The sequence below is a fragment of the Rhinopithecus roxellana genome, chromosome 20, assembly GCF_007565055.1.
Source record: "Rhinopithecus roxellana isolate Shanxi Qingling chromosome 20, ASM756505v1, whole genome shotgun sequence".
NCBI classification, from domain to species: domain Eukaryota; kingdom Metazoa; phylum Chordata; class Mammalia; order Primates; family Cercopithecidae; genus Rhinopithecus; species Rhinopithecus roxellana.
This window is the reverse complement of record NC_044568.1, coordinates 18,383,709-18,404,550: the sequence shown is the minus strand read 5'-3', so window position 1 is coordinate 18,404,550 and position 20,842 is coordinate 18,383,709. Positions and strand designations below refer to the sequence as shown.

At 52.5% G+C, this 20,842-nt stretch overlaps 1 protein-coding gene across 10 annotated transcripts in view; it reads right to left on the bottom strand.

Annotated features, from left to right (window-relative positions):
• Window positions 1-20,842, bottom strand: part of ACSF3 (acyl-CoA synthetase family member 3) — a 73,345-nt gene that overhangs the window by 25,958 nt on the left and 26,545 nt on the right. For all 10 annotated transcript variants that reach the window (XM_030924828.1, XM_030924826.1, XM_030924822.1 and 7 more), the window contains 2 exons: window positions 17,735-17,847; window positions 4,331-4,457 (listed from right to left, as the gene is read on the bottom strand). In XM_030924828.1, the coding sequence (XP_030780688.1) occupies window positions 4,331-4,457; window positions 17,735-17,847 (240 nt within the window). The remainder of the gene's footprint in view (window positions 1-4,330; window positions 4,458-17,734; window positions 17,848-20,842) is intronic.

Genomic DNA, 20,842 nt, shown 5'->3' with positions numbered 1-20,842 from the left:
TGACAACTAGGCTAGTGCCCAACGGTGGTGCCTGTGACCACGTGGGGGACGCGGGTGACTGGGCTGATGCTAAACCTTGGGGGATGGGGCCACTCGGGCCCAGCTCTCTTCTCCCTCCCCAAGCAGGACTTCTCAGTCTGGGGGTTCTCCAGCCACTCGCCTCTCCCCATCCTTCCCTATGAGCTCCTGCTGGTCCTCCCGGGACCTGGGGCTCTTCCCCTCAATCCTTCGCGGCAAGCTCCTGGTGGTACTCCCGGGATCCCTGGCTCTTCTCTAAGGAGCTCCTTCGACAGGTTTCCTCTCCCAGCTGGAGCCTAAGACCCCATTCACCCCTGCAGGGACTCCGGCCTGCCCCACCGCCCCTCTCCTGATCCCTGGATGCCCCCAGGAGGGGCTGCTGCTGCTCCCGCACCTGCCCGGCAGAGCTGCCCACCTCCGTGTCACCTTCTACTCGCCCCAGGCGGCAAATGTGCCTACGTGTCTTTGAGCGAGGGCACGTGGAGTCAGAGCATCTGGAGAGATCATTTTGGTTGTCAGAGCAGTTACTTGAGACAGACCTTTGACATCTCCTTGAGCAGCGGCAGAGACCCCTGGCCTCACAAACCCCCTGTGTGATCTTGAGGCAGAAGCAGGCTGTAGGCACGGAGGCAGGTCGGGGGGCAGGAGCGGCCGGCATCAAAGCTGGCAACCTCTCCTCTCATCCTGACCTGGAGGAGACTGCTGAGGAGCCGTAGGCCGGCCTCGGCCATCCTGGCCATCCTTGGCTGTGTCTAGCCATCCCCGGCCATCCCCTGTGCCCGCCAGCTTATGCCAGAATCTGTGTGGCAGGAGGGGCTGGCCAGGGAAAGGGTTAAGTTTAATTTCTCCTGATTTCTATTTAATATCATGCTCTCCCGGCAGGGGCGGCAGCTGTGAGCTGATTGCAGGCTCTCATTATGCAGGCGGCATCGCTAATGGCCTGTGACAAAGGCATGCGGCTTCCAGGCCTTACCCCCGAGAGCCAATTAAACACACATACTCCCTTCCTGTTTGCAGCACATTACAATGAAATTAAACTGAATTTCAAAATCATTTTCTCCTAAAGACATCTCTTTACAATAATTAATGCATGCGATTCCGCCCCGGCTGAAATACGCATCGGCACTGGTGACTACGAGTGTTTCCACACTCATAGCCCCACATCTCACACGGCTGCCCTCCCCACAGCTCAGGGAGCCCTGCGACTCGCAAAATCCACAGGGCTGTGGTTCCTGTGCTTTCAAAGAAAAACATATCTTCAGCTTTTTATCTGAATTTAAAAATAAAAGAACTGACCAGGAGCGGTAGCTCGCACCTGTAATCCCAGCACTTTGGGAGGCTGAGGCGGCTGGATCACCTGAGGTCAGGAGTTTGAGACCAGCCTGGCCAACATGGTGAAATGAAACCCTGTCTCTCCTAAAAATACAAAAATTAGCTGGCGTGGTGGCGGGAGCCTGTAATCCCAGCTACGTGGGAGGCTGAGGCAGGAGAATCACTTAAACCCGGGAGGCGGAGGTTGCAGTGAGCCGAGATGGCGCCACTGCGCTCCAGCCTGGGCGACAGAGCAACAATCCATCTCAAAAATAAATAAATAAATAAATACACAAATAAGTAAATAAAAGAACCACAGCATGAGTCAGGTTAGGGTCGGGGCATTCAGAGGGCGCTGGAGGGAGGCTCAGAGCACGACCTGCTCTAGTCGGGTTCCTGTAATTCTGCATTTGAAGGTAAATCATGGACAGGCTTGTTCCCCCAGGTCAGCGTGCACTCATGGGGATGTATAAAAAAGGTAAACTGGGAGGGAGTGTTTGATGTGCTGACCATGTCCTGTCGCAGAGAGGCTTCTGGGGCCCCAGCCCTGGGTCCTCTGCTGACGTTCGGCCCACGAAGGTGCCCCCCAGGATACCTTGGGAAGCCTGTGAGATGCTGCGTGGGGCACTGGCCTCTGCTCTAGGGGCTCATGGAACCTTCGCTTTGCAAACGTGCGGAACGACCACACACCTAGCACACCTGCCTCTCGGCAGCACATGCTCCAGGGCCTCTGGGACCCACAGGGCCAGGCCATGAGGCGGCGAGGCTGTGGCCAACATGGCCCCTTCCAGCACCCCTCAGGGAGCCCGTCCCGCCTGCACGCTGCATCCCCTGAGCTCTGCTCCCTGTGGAAAGGCACGGGGCAGACGTGTTTCTGATTTCGGGTCAACAGATTCTGATGCATGATAATGGGCCTCTCTTTTTGGAAAATATTACTTAAAGGTTATTATAAAATAATGATGTTCAGCATAAAATATAGACAGGCCAAAAAAAAAAAAAAAGAAAAGAAAAGAAAAACCACCACAATCTCACCACCCAGGGGTCAGGAGCAACACGCACATCTTCAGGATAAATACACTACAGTGAGTACTTGCAGCCACACCCCCACCGGGGTCCCACTCTCTGAACGCCCACCCACGCACGTCACTATCCAAATATCCATCCACATATGTCCACTATCCAAATGTCCATCTGAGAGACAGGACTAGCTGGATTTTCTAGGCCAACTGAGAATGCCTAAGCCCAGCTGGGAAGGCGACCGCATCCGCCTTTAAGCATGAGGCTTGCTCACACCGACCAGTCAGGTAGTAAAGAGAGCTCACTAAAATGCTAATTAAGCTAAAACAGGAGGTAAAGAAATAGCCAATCATCTATCGCCTGAGAGTGCAGTGGGAGGGACAATGGTCGGGATATAAACCCAGGCATTCGAGCCAGGGATGGCTACCCTCTTTGGGTTCCCTCCCTTGGTATGGGAGCTCTGTTTTCACTCTATTAAATCTTGCAACTGCGCTCTCTTCTGGTCCGTGTTTGTTATGGCTCGAGCTAAGCTTTCGCTCGCCGTCCACCACTGCTGCCGGCTGCGTGGCAGACCCGCCGCTGACTTCTATCCCTCTGGATCCGGCAGGGTGTCTGCTGTGTTCATGATCCAGTGAGGCGCCCATTGCCGCTACCGATCGGGCTAAAGGCTTGCCATTGTTCCTGCATGGCTAAGTGCCCAGGTTTGTCCTAATCGAGCTGAACACTAGTCACTAGGTTCCACAGTTCTCTTCCGTGACCCATAGCTTCTAATAGAGCTATAACACTCACCGCATGGCCCAAGATTCCATTCCTTGGAATCCGTGAGGCCAAGAACCCCAGGTCAGAGAACACGAGGCTTGGAACCATCTTGAGAGCTCTGGGACCTCCTAGTAACACAGCCACATACGCCCACTATCCAAATGTCCATCCACGTACGCCCACTATCCAAATGTCCATCCACGTACGCCCACTATCCAAATGTCCATCCACGTACGCCCACTATCCAAATGTCCATCCACGTACGCCCACTATCCAAATGTCCATCCACGTACGCCCACTATCCAAATGTCCATCCACGTACGCCCACTATCCAAATGTCCATCCACGTACGCCCACTATCCAAATGTCCATCCACGTACGCCCACTATCCAAATGTCCATCCACGTACGCCCACTATCCAAATATCCAAATATCCATCATCCAAATATGCCCCATGGGGCGGGACACGGGATCCTGGGACCAAGCCAGCTTCTCACAAAGGAGGGGCCAGGCGGCAGCGGCTCAGGGCAGGCTCAGGGAGAGCAGGAGGGTGGCAGTGGCGGCTGCCACCAGGCTCCAGGGGTGCTGCCGTCTCTCCTGACCGCCACAGGCTTCCTGGGCCACCTCAATCAGGCAGGCAGGTTCCTGCTCACCCACAGGCCTGTTCTGGCAGGCACAGAGAATGCGCTGATTTGTGGAACAGTAAACGAAGAGCCACACTGCAAACCAACCACACTGTGGCCGCTGACTTCTGACCGCGGTGTGGAGAAGGATGTGGAGGGCACAGGTATGGTTGAGCATGGGTGTGGTGAGGTCTCTGGGTGCAGGTGCAGGGGTGCACCCTGGAGGTGGAGGGTGCCCCAGCCCACGAGGGGCAGCAGGGCCACCAGGACGGGCTGCGTGGGGCCCAGCGTCTGTGGTCAGGGTACGTGCGTGCCAGAGCGGCTGTCGTGCTGAAGACAGCGTGGAAGCCTTGTCACGGGGCACCGGGGCCCCTGGCACTGAGGGACAGGGCCAAGGAGCCTGCTCTAGCGGCCGGTGGGCAGGCTGGGTGCTCAGAAGGCAGCACCGTAACAGCAGCCCCCAGCCCCACCCCACTCCATCTTCCGCCTTTGGCTGAAAATTCTGGGAATTCCCAGCCTCGGTGCCACTCAACCTGGGCAGCGAGTTGAATTCTTGCCTATTCCCCCAGGGTCTTCTCCACTCCCACGGGGCTGGGTCCTACCTGTCTTAAACCAGCCATCCACGGTGAATGCACTTTTAGTTTCTTCTGGTTTATTCCAGTACTCTCGAAACACGGAGGGTCCCCTCACCAGCAGCTCCCCCTCCTTCTCTTCAAGCCCTGGGGTCACCTGTGGAGGATGAAGAAGGTGGAGGTCAGAGCCGGGCACACCTTCTTGGGATTGGCCCTTTCACCCTGTGGGCTGCTTCCAGCCCACCCCGGGCCATGCGCTTTCTGAAACTGAGCGCTTTGTTGGATGTTTGGAAGACGCAGGTTTTGACAGGTGGACGCCAACCATGCTGAGCTAACGTCCCCGCTGTCCTCGTGGGCCTGGTGCTCTGGCCGGGAGCTGGGTGCCCCCCGCTGTCCTCTGTGGTGCCCTGGCCGGGAGCTGGGTGCCCCCCGCTGTCCTCTGTGGTGCCCTGGCCGGGAGCTGGGTGCCCCCCGCTGTCCTCTGTGGTGCCCTGGCCGGGAGCTGGGTGCCCCCCGCTGTCCTCTGTGGTGCCCTGGCCGGGAGCTGGGTGCCCCCCGCTGTCCTCTGTGGTGCCCTGGCCGGGAGCTGGGTGCCCCCCGCTGTCCTCTGTGGTGCCCTGGCCGGGAGCTGGGTGCCCCCCGCTGTCCTCTGTGGTGCCCTGGCCGGGAGCTGGGTGCCCCCCGCTGTCCTCTGTGGTGCCCTGGCCGGGAGCTGGGTGCCCCCCGCTGTCCTCTGTGGTGCCCTGGCCGGGAGCTGGGTGCCCCCCGCTGTCCTCTGTGGTGTCCTGGCCGGGAGCTGGGTGCCCCCCGCTGTCCTCTGTGGTGCCCTGGCCGGGAGCTGGGTGCCCCCCGCTGTCCTCTGTGGTGCCCTGGCCGGGAGCTGGGTGCCCCCCGCTGTCCTCTGTGGTGCCCTGGCCGGGAGCTGGGTGCCCCCCGCTGTCCTCTGTGGTGCCCTGGCCGGGAGCTGGGTGCCTCCCGCTGTTCTCTGTGGTGCCCTGGCCGGGAGCTGGGTGCCCCCCGCTGTCCTCTGTGGTGCCCTGGCCGGGAGCGGGGTGTCCTTTCATTCCTCCCGGAACAGCCACAGAAGCAGGTGCTCCTACCCCATCCCCTAGACTCGAGCATGTAACCGGCCCAGGCCTCAGCACTCAGGGCCTGAGCTGGATCCAGGCAGCCCGTCCACATCTAAAACCTGTGCCCAAATCCCACCTTCGGGGTGTTTCTCAAACCAGGGAACACAGCAGCGGGCATCTGTCCACACCTCGCCCGCAAGGGCTGTGGCAGCTCGGAGCCGGCAGTGCCCTCCGCAGGGCTGACTGACCAATCACAAGACGGAAGACTGTGGGAAGGGAAGGTGGGGTCCAAGAATGGGGGGTTCCTGGAGGCCCGTTACGCATGCGGGCACTGCCGTGGCCCCAGGAAGTACAGCCTCACCGTTCTTCTACTGTGACTGTGGAGAGGGCAGGAGGGAGGCTGGGTTATATGAGCCTGGGCTGGGGGTTCCAGCAGCACCAGGAGCAGATGGCATGAGCACGTGGGAGGCCCTGGACACAGTGGGTCTGTGAAGACACCAGCCGAGCCCTCAGCTCATAGGTCAGGAAGGTCTGGGGAGGGCAGGGAAGGAGCAGGGGCTTCAGGTGAGCAGCTGCTAGCTCCACGACCCTCACCCTTCTCAACTGCAAAAGCGGGCAGTGCCCTCCGCAGGGCTGTGAAAGCGTCTGGCTGTGACCCAGGAGGTCAAGGGATGTGTACAGAGTCTCACCGAGGCTCATCACCTGCCATCTGGAATGGACTTCAAAAAACCAGGGACCAGGGAAGTAGGCAGCGAAAGAGCAGAACCTACTAATCTGATGCGGAGAAAGGATGCTGAGACGTCCTGGGGCCAACACTGCCCCACAGCAGACTCCGCCCAGTGCGTCGTCCTGCTGCCAACCTGCCAGCCTGGGCTCCCCCCAGGAGGGGCTGACGCCACCCACAGGGGGTGGAGCACCTGCCCCGCATGGTGAAAGGGCTTTCTGCGCAGTGCCCAGCCTAACTCCTGTTGCTCAGAGCCTCGCGTTTGTTTTTTCTTTTTTTTTTTTTTTGAGACGGAGTCTCACTCTGTCGCCCAGGCTGGAGTGCAGTGGCCGGATCTCAGCTCACTGCATCCTCCGCCTCCCAGGTTTACGCCATTCTTCTGCCTCAGCCTCCCGAGTAGCTGGGATTACAGGCGCCCGCCACCTTGCCCGGCTAGTTTTTTGTATTTTTTAGTAGAGACGGAGTTTCACCGGGTTAGCCAGGATGGTCTCGATCTCCTGACCTCGTGATCCACCCATCTCGGCCTCCCAAAGTGCTGGAATTACAGGCTTGAGCCACCGCGCCTGGCCGCGTTTGTTTTTTCAAATGAAACCACGGACTTTATCTGATTCCGCGAATGTTTTCACTGCTGTCCTTTATCTGCTCCACTGCCATGGTCAGACTGGCCACTGGTCAGTACGTTTGTGGGACATGTAGAGACAGCAAGGCAAAGGCCCTAAAAATAAAATGACATTGAGGCCAATCCCAGGGAAGGAAGGTCAGACTTTGCAGAGTTAAGCCAACTAGGTCACAGTAAAACAAACACCTCAACATCTTTATAGAATGTCAACAAGACCAAGAATCTCATCCCTAACATTAAAAATGTCCACGGTACAATACAAAGTTACTCAACACAAGAAAAAAACAGAAAAATAGCAACTCATGTAGAAAAAGAATACGACAGCACTGAAACAACATAGTTAATGGAATCATCTGAAAAAGACTTTAAAGCACTATTATAAAAATGCTCCAAAACGTAAGGGCACACTTTGGAAGGCTGAGGCGGGCAGATGCTTGAGCTCAGGTGTTTGAGAACAGCCTGGGCAACATGGCAAAACCCTGTCTCTACAAAAAAGACAAAAATTAGCAAGGTGTGGTGGTGCGTGCCTGTAGTCCCAGCCAGTTGAGAGGCGGAGGTGGGAGGATCGCTTGAAGTGGAGGTTGCAGTGAGCTGAGACTGTAGCACTGCCCTCTAGCCTGGCTGACAGAGTGAGACCCTGTCTCAAAAATAAATGAATAAATAAATAATAATAAATAAAAAAAAGAACAAATAAAAAAGAAGGGGCAAACACTTGGAAATAAATGGAAAAACAGAACGTCTCAACAAAGAAATAACAGACACGAAGCAGAACCAAACGAAAATTTTAAAAGTGAAAAATACAGAAATAGAAAGTCACTGACTGGCTCAAGAGCAGAAGGATGATGAAGAAATGCATCTGACAACTTGAAGAAAGAGCAACAGAAATGACCCAAAATCTGAACAGAAGAGAAAAATAACCAGGAAAAGTAAACACAAAACACACAAAGGGCTAACGTTCATGTTACTGCAGTGACAGAAGAAAAGACTTAGGTGCAGAAAGACGTTTGATAAAATTTGGCTAAAAACTCAAAATTTGGTGAAAACATAAGCCTATAAATTAAAGAAGCTGAGAGAATCACAGACAAGACAAAGCAAAAGATGCCCAAGCCCAGACACATCATAATCCAGTCACTGACACACAGAGAGGAACACAGGTTTCCACGACCACTGATTTCTCCACGGAAACAATGGAGGCCAGAAAGAAGTGGAGTTGTATTATTATTATTATTATTTTTGAGACAGAGTCTCACTCTGTCACCCAGGCTGGAGTGCAATGGCATGATCTCGGCTCACTGCAACCTCCACCTCCCAGGTTAAAACAATTCTCCTGCCTCAGCCTCCCAAGTAGCTGGGATTACAGGTGTGCGCCACCACGCCTGGCTCATTTTCGTATTTTTATTAGAGATGGGATTTCCCTATGTGGGCCAGGCTGGTCTCAAATTCTTTGTTTTTTTTGAGACGGAGTCTTACTCTGTCGCCCAGGCTGGAGTGCAGTGGTGCAATCTCAGCTCACTGCAAGCTCCACCTCCCAGGTTCACGCCATTCTCCTGCCTCAGCCTCCTCAGTAGCTGCGACTACAGGTGCCTGCCACCAGGTCCAGCTAATTTTTTGTTTTGTTTTTTTCAGTAGAGACGGGGTTTCACCGTGGTCTCGATCTCCTGACCTCATGATCCGCCCGCCTTGGCCTCCCAAAGTGCTGAGATTACAGGTATGAGCCACCGTGCCCAGCTGAAATTCTTGACCTCAGGTGATCTACCCCTCTTGGCCTCCCAAAGTGCGCTGATTCTGGGCATGAGCCACCACATGCAGCCAAGAATCATATTTTTAAATTGCTAAAAGAAAATAATTGTTAACCCAGAATTCCTAATCCAATGAAAATATCCTTCAGGAAGGAAAATAAAATACCTAAGACATTCTTAGATGAAGAAAAATAAGATAATTTGTTGCAAGCAGATCTGATCTAAAATAATTCCTGTAGAATGTCCTTCAGACAAAAAGAAACTGGTATCAGAAGGAGACCTGGTACACTGGGAATACAGGAAAAGGAACAGAAGCGGCAAACAGTTGGGTGAATGAAGTTGAGTTCCTTTCTTCTGAAGCTCTCTAAAATATTTTTGACTGTTGAAAGCAAAAATTACCATTTTGTCTAATTGAGTAGATAACAAATATAGGTATCACACTAACCACGCCCTAACGGCAGAGGGCAAGGAGCCAACATGGAGGCAGGGATGTGGCTCTACATTCTTCTGGAAGTGTTGAAATGTTGACTCTAAGGAGACTGTAAAAAGGAAGTATGTACATTGTAGTCTCTGGAACTATTACTGAAAAAACTATGCAAAGACATTTAGGCTAAAAAACTTGAGACAAATTAAAACGGAATACGAAAAAATAACCTCAAAGAAGGCAGTAAAGTTAAGCAATAAAACCCTCAGGGAACAAGAGTAAACAAATAGTAAAATGGTAGACTTAAATTCAAGCATATCAATAATTACATTAAATGTAAATGGTCTAAACCTACCAATTACAAAGCTTGTCAGGCTGGAGTAAAAAAACACACATAATCCAACTGCATGCTGTCCATAAGAAATTTCCTTCAAATACAATTACACATGCAAATGCCGATCAAGAGCAATTAAAATAGCTATATTAACATCAAAGTAAACTTAAGAGCAAAGAGGGTTACCAGAGCATCAAATGTTAACAAGAGTCAATTCACCAATAAGACACAATCATTATAAACGTGAATGTACTAAACAACAGACTTTCAAAATACATGAAGCAAAAACTGAAAGCAGAAACAGGCAGTTGTAGTTGGAAAATTCAACCCCTTCTTCAGTAACAGAACAAGTGGTGAGAAAACCAGCCAGGATACAGAAGAACTGAACAACAAGATCAAACACCTTCATCTAATTTACAGAACAGACATTTACTAAAGCAAGCAGGCCACACACTCTCGCTCGGTCACCCAGGCAAGAGTGCAGTGGCACAATCCAGAGCTCGCTGCAGCCTCAAACTCCCAGGTGCAGGTGATCCTCCCACCTCGGCCTCCTGAGTAGCTGGGACAAAAGGCGTGTAACACCGTGCCCAGCTAATTTTTTGTTTTTAACTTTTTGTAGAGATGGGGTCTCACTATGTTGCTCAGGCTGGGCTCAAACTCCTGGGCAGTGATTCTCCTGCCTTGGCCTCCCAAAGTGTTGGGATTACAGGTGTGAGCCATGGCGCCTGGGCAGAATATATACTCTTTTCAAGTACACCAGAACATTCTTGAAAAGAAACCACATTGTGGGCCATAAAACACAACTTCACAAATTTAAAAGAATTGAAATATACCAAGCATGTCTGCAATGGACTTAAACTAGAAGCCAATAACAGAAAGATAATGGAAAAATATCCAAATATTTTGAAATATGTGCTGTACTTCTAAATAATCCACAAGCCAAAGAGGAAGTCTTAAGGAACATTAAAAATATCTTGAACTTGGCCGGGCACGGTGGCTCATGCCTGTAATCCCAGCACTTTGGGAGGCCGAGATGGGCAGATCACGAGGTCAGGAGATCAAGACCATCCTGGCTAACCCAGTGAAACCCCATCTCTACTAAAAAATACAAAAAACTAGCCAGGCGAGGGGGCGAGCGCCTGTAGTCCCAGCTACTTGGGAGGCTGAGGCATGAGAATGACATAAACCCGGGAGGCGGAGCTTGCAGTGAGCTGAGATCCGGCCACTGCACTCCAGGCTGGGCAACAGAGCGAGACTCCGTCTCAAAAAAAAAAAAAATCTTGAACTAAATGAAAATAAAAATATATCAAAATTTAGGCCAGGCAGTGCTGGCTCATGCCTGTAATCCCAGCACTTTGGGAAGCCAAGGTGGGCAGAACACTTGAGGTCAGGAGTTCAAGATCAACCTGACCAACATGGTGAAACCCCGTCTCTACTAAAAACAAAAAATTAGCTGGGCATGGTGGTGCATACCTGTACTCCCAGCTACTCGGGAGGCTGAGGCAGGAGAACTGCTTGAACCTGGGAGGCGGAGGTTGCAGCGAGCCAAGATCATGCCATTGCACTCCAGCCTGGGCAACAAGGGTGAAACTCTGTCTCAAAACAACAACAACTACACACACACACACACACACACACACATATATATATATACATACTTATAAACTATATATATATAAAAACTTGGGGACGCAGCTAAAGCAATGCTTAAGGGCAATGTATATCATTAAATGTACACCTTATAAAGAGGAAAGGTCTCAAATCAATAATCTAAAGCCTTACCTTAAGCAACTAGAAAAAGAGAAAAGCCAGAAGCAAGTAGAAGAAACCAAGAACAAAATTGGTGAAATTGAAAACAGAAAAATAAAGAAAAATCAATGTATCCAAAAGTGACTTCTTTGAAAAAAGACCCATAAAACAGATAAACTTCCAACAAGGATAACAAAGAAAAAAGAAAAACAGAAGACACCAATGACCAACATGAGGAACTGGGGCCATTTATAACTCCAGGCCCTGAAACCACAGAAAGGTTAAGATGGGACGTCCCTTATTAACCTTTTAATGGTTTCATGGCCTGAAGGGAAACTCTACACAAAGAAATTTAACAGATTAAATGAACCAATTGGTTCATTATATGTACCAAAAGTCACCCAAGATGCAACAGATAACCTGAACAGTCCTATAAGCACTAAAGAAATTGAATTCATAGTTCTTTTTCTTTCAAAAAAGAAACACTGGTAGGGCACAGTGGCTCACACCTGTAATCCCAGCACTTTGGGAGGCCAGGAGGGAGAGTCACTTGAGCCGAGGAGTTCAAGGCTCCAGTGAGCTATGATTGCACCACTGCACTCCAGCCTGCACAACAGAACGAGACCTTGTCCCACACACACAAAGTAATAACAGAAAAGAAAACCTCTAGACCCAGATGATTTCATTGGTGAATTCCACCAACATTGAAAGAAGAAATAACACCAATTCTACACAATCTCTTCCAGAAAAAAATAGAGAAGGAGGGAACACTTCTCAACTCACTGAATGAGGCCAGCATCACCCTCAAACACAACCCAAGTAAAGTATAAAAACGGGAAACTGCAGACCAAAATTTATCACGAATACAGATAAAAAATACTCAGCAATATGCTAGCAAATCAAATCCAGTACTACATATAAAAAAAAATGACCCACCAGGACCAAGTGGGGTTTGTCCTGGGAATGAAAGCTTGGTTCAACGTAATCTACCATATTAACAGCCTAATAAAGAAAAATCAATCAGTACAGAAAAAGTTTTTGAAAACATTCAACATACATATAATGATAAAAACTCTCAGCATATTGTAGATAGAATGGAATCTGCAAAAAGCCAGTAACTAACACACTTGCTGAAAGACTGGATCCTTTCCCTAAGATCAGAAATAAGAAGGTCCACTCTGCCTGCTGCTGTTCAATATCATATGGAAGTCCTGGTCAGGGCTTTGGTCATACAGATTGGAAAGAAAGAAATAAAACTGTTCGTATTTGCAGAGAACATGATTGTATTTGTAGAAATTCCCAAGAGGTCTACAAAAATCTCCTAAAACTAGTAAGTTAATTCAGCAAGGTAATAACTAAAGTATTTGAGGCCAACACACAACAATCAATTCTATTTCTACCTACTAGCAATGAACAATTGAAAACTAACAACAGCAACAAAAACCTGACCATGCACCGTGGCTCACACCTGTAATCTCAGCACCTTGGGAGGTCGAGGCAGGCAGATCACTTGAGGCCAGGAGTTTGAGACCAGCCTGGCCAACATGGTGAAACCCTGCCTCTATTAAAAATACAAAAATTAGCTAGGTGTGGTGGCACACATCTGTAATCCCAGCTACCTGGGAGGCTGAGGCATGAGAATCACTTGGACCCAGGAAGTAGAGGCTGCAGTGAGTTGAGATTGCACCACTACACTCCGGCCTGGACAACAGGGCAAGACACTGTCTCAAAAAACAAACAACCCTCTCCCCACCACCCACCTGCCATACTTACAATAGTTTAAAAAGGAGAGGAAAAGGAGGAGAAGGAATAGAAAGAAGAGTAAAGAAAAGAAGAAACATTTACGTATAAATCTAACACAAGTACAGCATCTACATGCTGAATACAACACAAAAGAAACCAAAGTAGATCTAAGTAAATGGAGAGACATACCATGTTCATGGATCTAAGTAAGTGGAGAGACATAACATGTTCATGGATCTAAGTAAATGGAGAGACACACCATGTTCATGGATCTAAGTAAATGGAGAGACATACCATGTTCATGGATCTAAGTAAGTGGAGAGACATACCATGTTCATGGATCTAAGTAAATGGAGAGACATACCATGTTCATGGATCTAAGTAAATGGAGAGACATACCATGTTCATGGATCTAAGTAAGTGGAGAGACATACCATGTTCATGGATCTAAGTAAGTGGAGAGACATACCATGTTCATGGATTGGAAGACAGCATAGTAATTGTTAATTCTCCCCAAAGTGATCTCCCCTATCAGAATGGCTAAATTCCAATCAACATCTCTCTCTCTTTTTTTTTTTAAGACAGTCTCGCTCTGTTGTCCAGGCTGGAGTGCAGTGGCACAATCTTGGCTCACTTAAACCTCCCAGGCTCAAACAATTCTCGTGCCTCAGCCTCCTGAGTAGCTGGGATTACAGGCATGTGCCACCACACCTGGCTAATTTTTCGTATTTTCAGAAGAGACAGGGTTTCACCACATTGGCTGGGCTGGTCTTGAGCTCCTGATCTCACGCTGATTTGCCTGCCTTGGCCTCCCAAAATGCTGGGATTACAGGCATGAGCTACCACACCTGGCTTTCCAATCAAGATCTCAAAAGAACTTTTCGTAGATATAGATGAGCTAATCCTTTATTTATTTTTTTTTGAGATGGAGTTTTGCTCTTGTTGCCCCGGCTGGAGTGCAGTGGTGTGATCTTGGCTAACTGCAAACTCTACCTTCCAGTTTCAAGCGATTCTCTTGCCTCAGCCTCTCGAGTAGCTGGGATTACAAGCACCTACTACCATGCCTGGCTAATTCTTGTATTTTTAGTAGAGATGGGGTTTCATCATATTGGTCAGGCTGGTCTCGAACTCCTGACCTCAGGTGATCTGCCCACCTTGGCCTACCAAAGTGTTGGGATTACAGGCGTAAAACACCACACTTGGCTAGACAAGCTAATTCTAAAATTAATATGTGCACCGACACAACTCTGAAAAAGAAGAATTAAGCTGGTGAAATCACACTACAATTGTTAAGACCTACTATAAAACCACAATAGTCAAGACAATGTGGTGTTGGCAAAAGAGTGGAAACATAGATATAGATCAAGGGAACAGAACAGATAACCTATATGTACACCATCCCAAATATGTCCAATTATTTTTTAGTAAAGGGGCAATGGCAATGTAATGCAAAAAGAGTAGGCTTTCAACAAATGTCACACACACACGCAGTGCACGCATGGGTATCACATACACACGCAGTGCATGCGTGGGTATCACACACATACACACAGTGTGCGCATGGGTAACACGCAGTGCATGCACGGGTATCTCACACATGCAGTGTGCGCATGAGTATCTCACACATATAGACACAGTGCGCACACAAGTAACACACATACACGTAGCGTGCACAGATAACACATACGCTCAGTGCGTACACGGGTATCACACACACACTGCATGCACAGGCATCACACACATATGCACAGTGCGCACACGGGTATCATACACGCAGTGTGCACATGGGTATCATACATGCAGTGTGCACATGGGTATCACACATGCGGTGCACGCACAAGTATCACACATATACACATGCAGTGTGTGCATGGATATCACACAGTGCACGCACAGGTATCACACGCATAGGCAGTGTGCACAAGGGTATCACACACACATGCAGTGTGCACACGGGTATCATATACTAATACACACAGTGTGCACACGTGCCTCATGTCCTATGACACTGTTGGACAGTTCAGCCTGAAGCTTAGCCATTTTGACTTTTGGTGTTTCCTTCGGGTATTTTCTGTGTGTATCTATGTGTGGAATAGCCGTGCACACACCGTGTATGTGTGATACCTGTGCACTCAGTGATACCCATGTGCGTGCTGCATGTGTGATATCCATGTGCATATTGTGTGTGATACCCGTGTATGCACTGCGTGTGATACCCGTGTGCACACTGCATGTGTGTGGTACCTGTGTGCATACTGTGTCTATGTGTGATACCCATGTGTTCACTGTGTGTGTGATCCCTGTGATATGTCACAGGACATGAGGAGTGCTACGAGCCAGCCACGCGACAAGGTGATGGAGGGGCTGGGCCCTGGGTCTGGCAGGCCAGCTGCCAGCTGGGGAGGGTCCAGATGCTCTGGACCCGGCGATGACCCTGGAACGGTGTTCTCCCATCCCCACAGGACAGTTTCCTTCCTGCAGGTACTTTGCTTCCTAACAAATATGACACCAAGCCTCATAGTTCAGGTCCGAAGGCCTGGTTGATCATCTGCCCAGGAAGAGTCATGAGTCATCCCAGAGGCCTAGGGACAGCTGTTCTCATGACTAGAGACAAACTGGTCCCGAGGGAGCCCTTCTGGGGAGGGATGCCGGCCAGGACCCACACCTTGGCCCAGACAAGAGTGGACTGGACGGTCCAGCTGACCGCCACAGCCTCACCTGAGCCACGTGGATCTGGGACCGCAGCATTGAGGGACACCCTTGGGCTTTGGGATGCTGTGGAGAGAAGGGCCACTGTGTGGGGCTCAGATGAAAATACTAAGTGTGTCTGCGAGTGTGAGCATGGGGTGGGGAGTTCCTTCGCATGAGACCCCAGGAGAGAGCAGCAGGTCCCTGATGCTGGGGCTTTTCAGAGTTCACAGTGCCCATGCTGTCAACTGGTCGTCCTGGGGCACCCACCCAACCCTCTGGGAACCCTGAATCTCAGGTGTCAGAGGGCACAAACCCTGAGGCCCTCAGACTGTGCTCCTCCCCAATAAGGGTCTCGGCCCCTGGTAGAGCCAGGCCCTGCAGGGCAGCTGTACCCTGCCTGCTGCACGGACTCCTTGGCTGAACAGGAAATGTTCCAGGGCCTGCTGCCAGCAGATGCAAACCCCCTGTACGCTAAGATTTAAGCAGCCCTGGAGTATCTGTGCGGCTTCACCTTGCAGGGTCTCCCTGCACACCTGTCGCAGAGGCCACCGCGCGGCACCTCTGTCAGGGTGCCCAGGGAGCTGAGTCTGCTGCTTCTATTTCAAGCCTATTTCAGGGAAGAAACCTGCAGACAGAAACAACTAAAGAAACTCAGGCAGGAGCAGTCAGGTGACGCGGCAGCCAATGCAGGTGTGAAGCTGTTAAGTTTTGTTTTAATTTAAGACAGAAACGCTCCCCACCCCCGCTCCGCCCCTTTCCCTGGCAACATCTCTGCCATTTCTGGCAGAGCAGGTGCTGAGAGGCAGAAGCGTCAGCTGACTGACACCTGGAGAGGGCTGCACAGCCACGGGGCGTCTCACTCCTCCACACGCCACTCACACTCTGCTGTCTGCTGGGGACATTCCTGACTAGATGGTGTCCCCAACCCAGGCACAGACTGAGCCCTGTCCCTGCAGACAGGGCTGGACTGGCTGAGCTCGGGGGTCTTTGAGGTGTGGGCAACGGTACCACAGGGCACAGAGTCGAGAGCCAGGAAGGGCAGGTGTATTCAGGAACCCGATATGCAGGGTGTGGCCAGCAGCCTAGTACTAGCAGGGCAGAGGCATGAATCCTAGGAGAGGGGTGTCAGGACAACAGCACAGGCTGGGGCCTGAGGCCGCCCTACAGAGGGCAGGAGAGGTGGGTATCCAGCAAGGGGCAGTCACCCAGGTGGGTTTCAGGAAGGTGCCCCACGGCTCTCTGGGGGCCACAGTGGGGGCCACAGGGGATAACAGCCCACTGCAGGTGGCCCAGAACAGGCAGGACACACCGTGCAGTCCTCCACACAAGGTGTGGTCACTGCACCTTTCAGTGTCATTTAATGACACTGAAAGCCACCCACGTCCTACTTGTTTGCTGGAGCTAAAACGTTCAACCACGACCATCACTCCAACCCTCATGTGGTCAGGTGTGGAAACCAAGGTCCAGGGAGGGCGTGTGGCTGTTCACTCACGAGAGCAGGGCCCACAGCCCCTCAGCCTCTGTGCGGGGAGCTCAGTTATGCCCCATGAGGGCTGAGACGGCGCCACAGAGAAGGAAATGTGCTGAGATGAGACTCAGGATCCCTCAATCTTTGAAAACCTCAGGGCAACACAGTCAATCATGTGTGGTATCAGGTATGGATACTGGCTTTAGAGAAAATAATTTCCTTTTAAATCAAGATTCCACTTCCCCATAATCCCTAGAACTTTCTCTGGGACGTGAATTCACTTGTGATGAGCAGATTCTCACGTTAAAATCCTCACAGAAATGAGACAATGTCCTTTCTTCTCGTTTACCCTTGTCAGTTTTAGAATGTACTAGATGAGGAGGCTGCCACAGAGTACTGCACGGGCGCCCACCTCAGCGTGCAGGGCTCTGTGAATCTCCCCACACCTACTCTGGGGGCCTGGGTCAGCATCCCCTCAGGACGGGTGCCAGGGTCAGGCCAGTTCGTATTTCTAACCAGATTCCCATCAACGACAACGGCCTCTGCTGCTTTCTCTCTTCCCCTCAGCCAAGGCCATCACGGTGCACGTCAGCCTGTCCCCACGGACGGGGCCCCTGGGAGGAGCTGTGTGTCTGGGTGTGAGTCCCTTTGGTGTTCTGCCCTGGGCTCCCTCTGCCACTGCTCTGTGAGCGCACAGACGAACACGCAGCAGGCAGAGCCCAGAACACCAGCTGGCACCTGCAATGCCCAGGAGGCCGGTCCCCTGCATGGAGAGGAGGCTGCCTCCAGCGGAAAGACACACCAGTGTAACCACCCTGGGGGGGACCAGCCTGGACACACGGCCACCAGCCTGCCGAGAGCAGAGTGGCTTACCTTGGTCCCCCTCTCATCTCCCTCCGCGTGGACGGTGTAGGAGCAGCCTTCCTTCTGTGGCTTTTCTGAGATAATGCGCACCTGTACTCCGGGCAGCGGGGTCCCCACAGAACCTACAAGAGAGGAGAAACACTGAAAGGGAGGCTGGAGTGAGGAGCCTGGAGGAGAGAAGTGCGCCTTGCGCTCGGATTCCACTGGGCTCCTGTGTGCCACGTGCAAGAGTCTGTGTGGAGGGAGAGATGTGCCCTGTGACCCCGAGAGAACACAGCCTAGGAACCAGCGGGTGAAGAACCACACAATATGTGGCTGGCGAGCATGGTGTGCTCAGGCCCAGCCGATGCCACAGTGATGGCCACGCAGCACAGCAGACGCTCACGTGGCACACTGAGCCGCCCTGCCCCGGCCCCTCAGACATCACTTTCCCAGTTACCTCCCGAAGCCTCACAGCTGCCCACGGATTCTGGTGTCATCTCCACTTTTATACACTCGCTGGCCAGGGAGCACTGGCGTCTCGCCCTGAGGGCCCTGGGGCTGTCCATGGTGAGGGGACCTGTGTGTGCCCAGGACACGGGCGGGCTAAGGCAGGACCTGCCCTATGTCTCCAGGAGGGGCTGTCCTGAACTCTGCATGGCAGGTGGACCACACTTTGTAGTAGCTCATTTATTAGACACCCACGATTTGCTCAGTGTATCCACCCCACCTGCACAGTTCCAACGTGGCTAAAATCAAACCTTACACTGGCCAGGGTGGGGGCAGAGCCCAGGGGGCGAGACATGTCCCGCCGGCACACACGGGCTGCTGCAGCCTCGCTCTGCCTGTGGTTTAGGGTGCTGGTGGGACGGCAGAGGCTGCTGATGGAGCGCGGCCCTGGCGATGTGGCATTAGCATGGGCACGACCTGGGGGCAGAGCAAAGGTGGGACTTCCTGTCTACCCCGGGGTGTGAAGCCTTTGCCCTGGCCTGCGTCAGGGAAGTGCCTGAACGCTTATCATGTGTGAGAGTCCACGCTGAGATCTGAGGCACTTCCAGGGTCAACATCGAGGGTCAGTGCAGCAAACTCTGTAATCCACGGGGCGTCCCGGCCTCCAGATGCTTGGTGAAGAGCTGTTGGTGCCTGGCTCGCTCTCGTTGGTCCCGCAGGCAAAGCCGGGCTAGCGTGGTGCACAGAGCGTCACCTAGGGAGTTCTCTGTGGTTCCAGGTGTGCAGACGTCCCGAATCTCCACTCTGGTCAGAAAACCGTGTCACCACCATGGGGGGGTGTGGCAGGGCCGGCTTCAGCCCCCTTTCTCCCATTCTTTCTCTTCCTTTATGTTTTGCTTCTGAAGATTTTAAAATGGGGGTGAAACCCGTGTAACACACGACTTGCCATTTCACAGTGCGCAGCATGGCGGTGTTCTGCACACACACTGCACAGTCCCCTGCTCGCACCAGTCAGAACTCCCGCATGGCCCACGACCGCCACACCCTCCCTCCCCAGACCCGGCACCAGGTCTGCTGTCCGTGTCCGTGGGTTTTCTGTTCTGGGCGTTTCACAGGAACAGGAACAACACAGGCGGCCTCTCGCCTCTTCCTGGTGATGCCTCTACTAGGGTGGGGATGTAGCACCAGGACCCGGCACAGTTGGGGTTGTGGCGGGGCCGCAGGTGGGGAGGCCGTGTGGCCATCCCACACCATCTGCAGAGGCTGAAGAGGCTCTGGGATGGTGTCTGGATTCTGCAGAAGACGAGCAGTGGCACTGCCCATGAGAGATTGAGGGAGTGGCCCCCACACTCCAGGTGCTGTTCATGAGAGATTGAGGGAGGGGCCCCCGCCCTCCAGGTGCCATTCGTTGTGCCCCGGGCACGTGACAGTGTAGATGTGAGAGCTCAAGGGAGTGAACAAAGGCCGGCCCTGCGAGGGCCAATGTGGATGGGCGCGGCCGCGGGCAGGTGGGGGGCACTGCCTTCCTGTCACAGCCCACCTCTAAAATTTGTCAGCCAGCCCCTCCCTGGTAACTCTGACTGGCCTGCGGCCCCTGTCCTGGTGTCTGGGATGCCCTGGTGCTCTGCGTGCCTGGGACCCAGGGAAGGGAAACCACCAGTAAGGTACTGCAGCTTCGCTGTCAACACCACAGAGCGGCCCAGGAGCTGTGAGCGCCTCTGAACTCAGCCTCCAATTAGAGTGTGATTAGGCCCAGCAGTCGTTGGCCATGAATTATTCATCTCCCTCCACAGGAACCGCACCGGTCACGCCCGCCCGCCCGTAACCATAACCGCGACAGAGCTCACCCTCCACCCGGCTTCTCTCTCTCCCCCAAGCACGGAGGGGGCGCTGCGCAGTGAGGCCAAGTGAGCCCAGAGCCTGCGGCTGGAGCCTACCCGAGTGCCAAAGCCACGTCCACCAGGGTGGGGGTTAGAGCCTGAGAGTGACGAAGGCTCTTCTCCACCGTGCCCTCCAGAAACACGGCTCAGGAGGCTGCATTTTGGAGCTTTTGTGGGGCATGTTGGATTTAATGCTGAGGCGACTTTACTTACTTTTTTCCAAACCAAAGAACTGACACTGCTGGTGATTTAGAGGCAAGGACAAAATCAGATACTTGATTCTGTTTTCGAGAAAAGGGAATGTCCCCAGCGCCCAGGCATTGTCTTTGGCACCTGAGGAAACCTGCAGTCGGTAGCTGAAGACTTGGGGACTGCTGCTCTCGCATTTCTTGCCCAAAGACCCTGAAGCTTCAGGGTCTCTGGATCCCCTTTCTCAGCCGGGGAGCCCTCCCTGTACCATCTGTCTGGGGCTCCTTCCTGTTCGCCTGGGAGTTCTGATTCCAGTGCGGGGAGGGTGAGCCTCCCCCAGGCCTCTGGGCTCCTGTCTGCTACTTGGCACCCTCGGTGTGGACAGCGGTCCCTGGGCTGCTCCTGACACCCTTGGTGTAGACGGCGGTCCCTGGGCTGCTCCTGGAGCCCTCGGTGTAGACGGCGGTCCCTGGGCTGCTCCTGACACCCTTGGTGTAGACGGCGGTCCCTGGGCTGCTCCTGGAGCCCTCAGTGTGGACAGCGGTCCCTGGGCTGCTCCTGGCACCCTCGGTGTGGACAGCAGTCCCTGGGCTGCTCCTGACACCCTTGGTGTAGACGG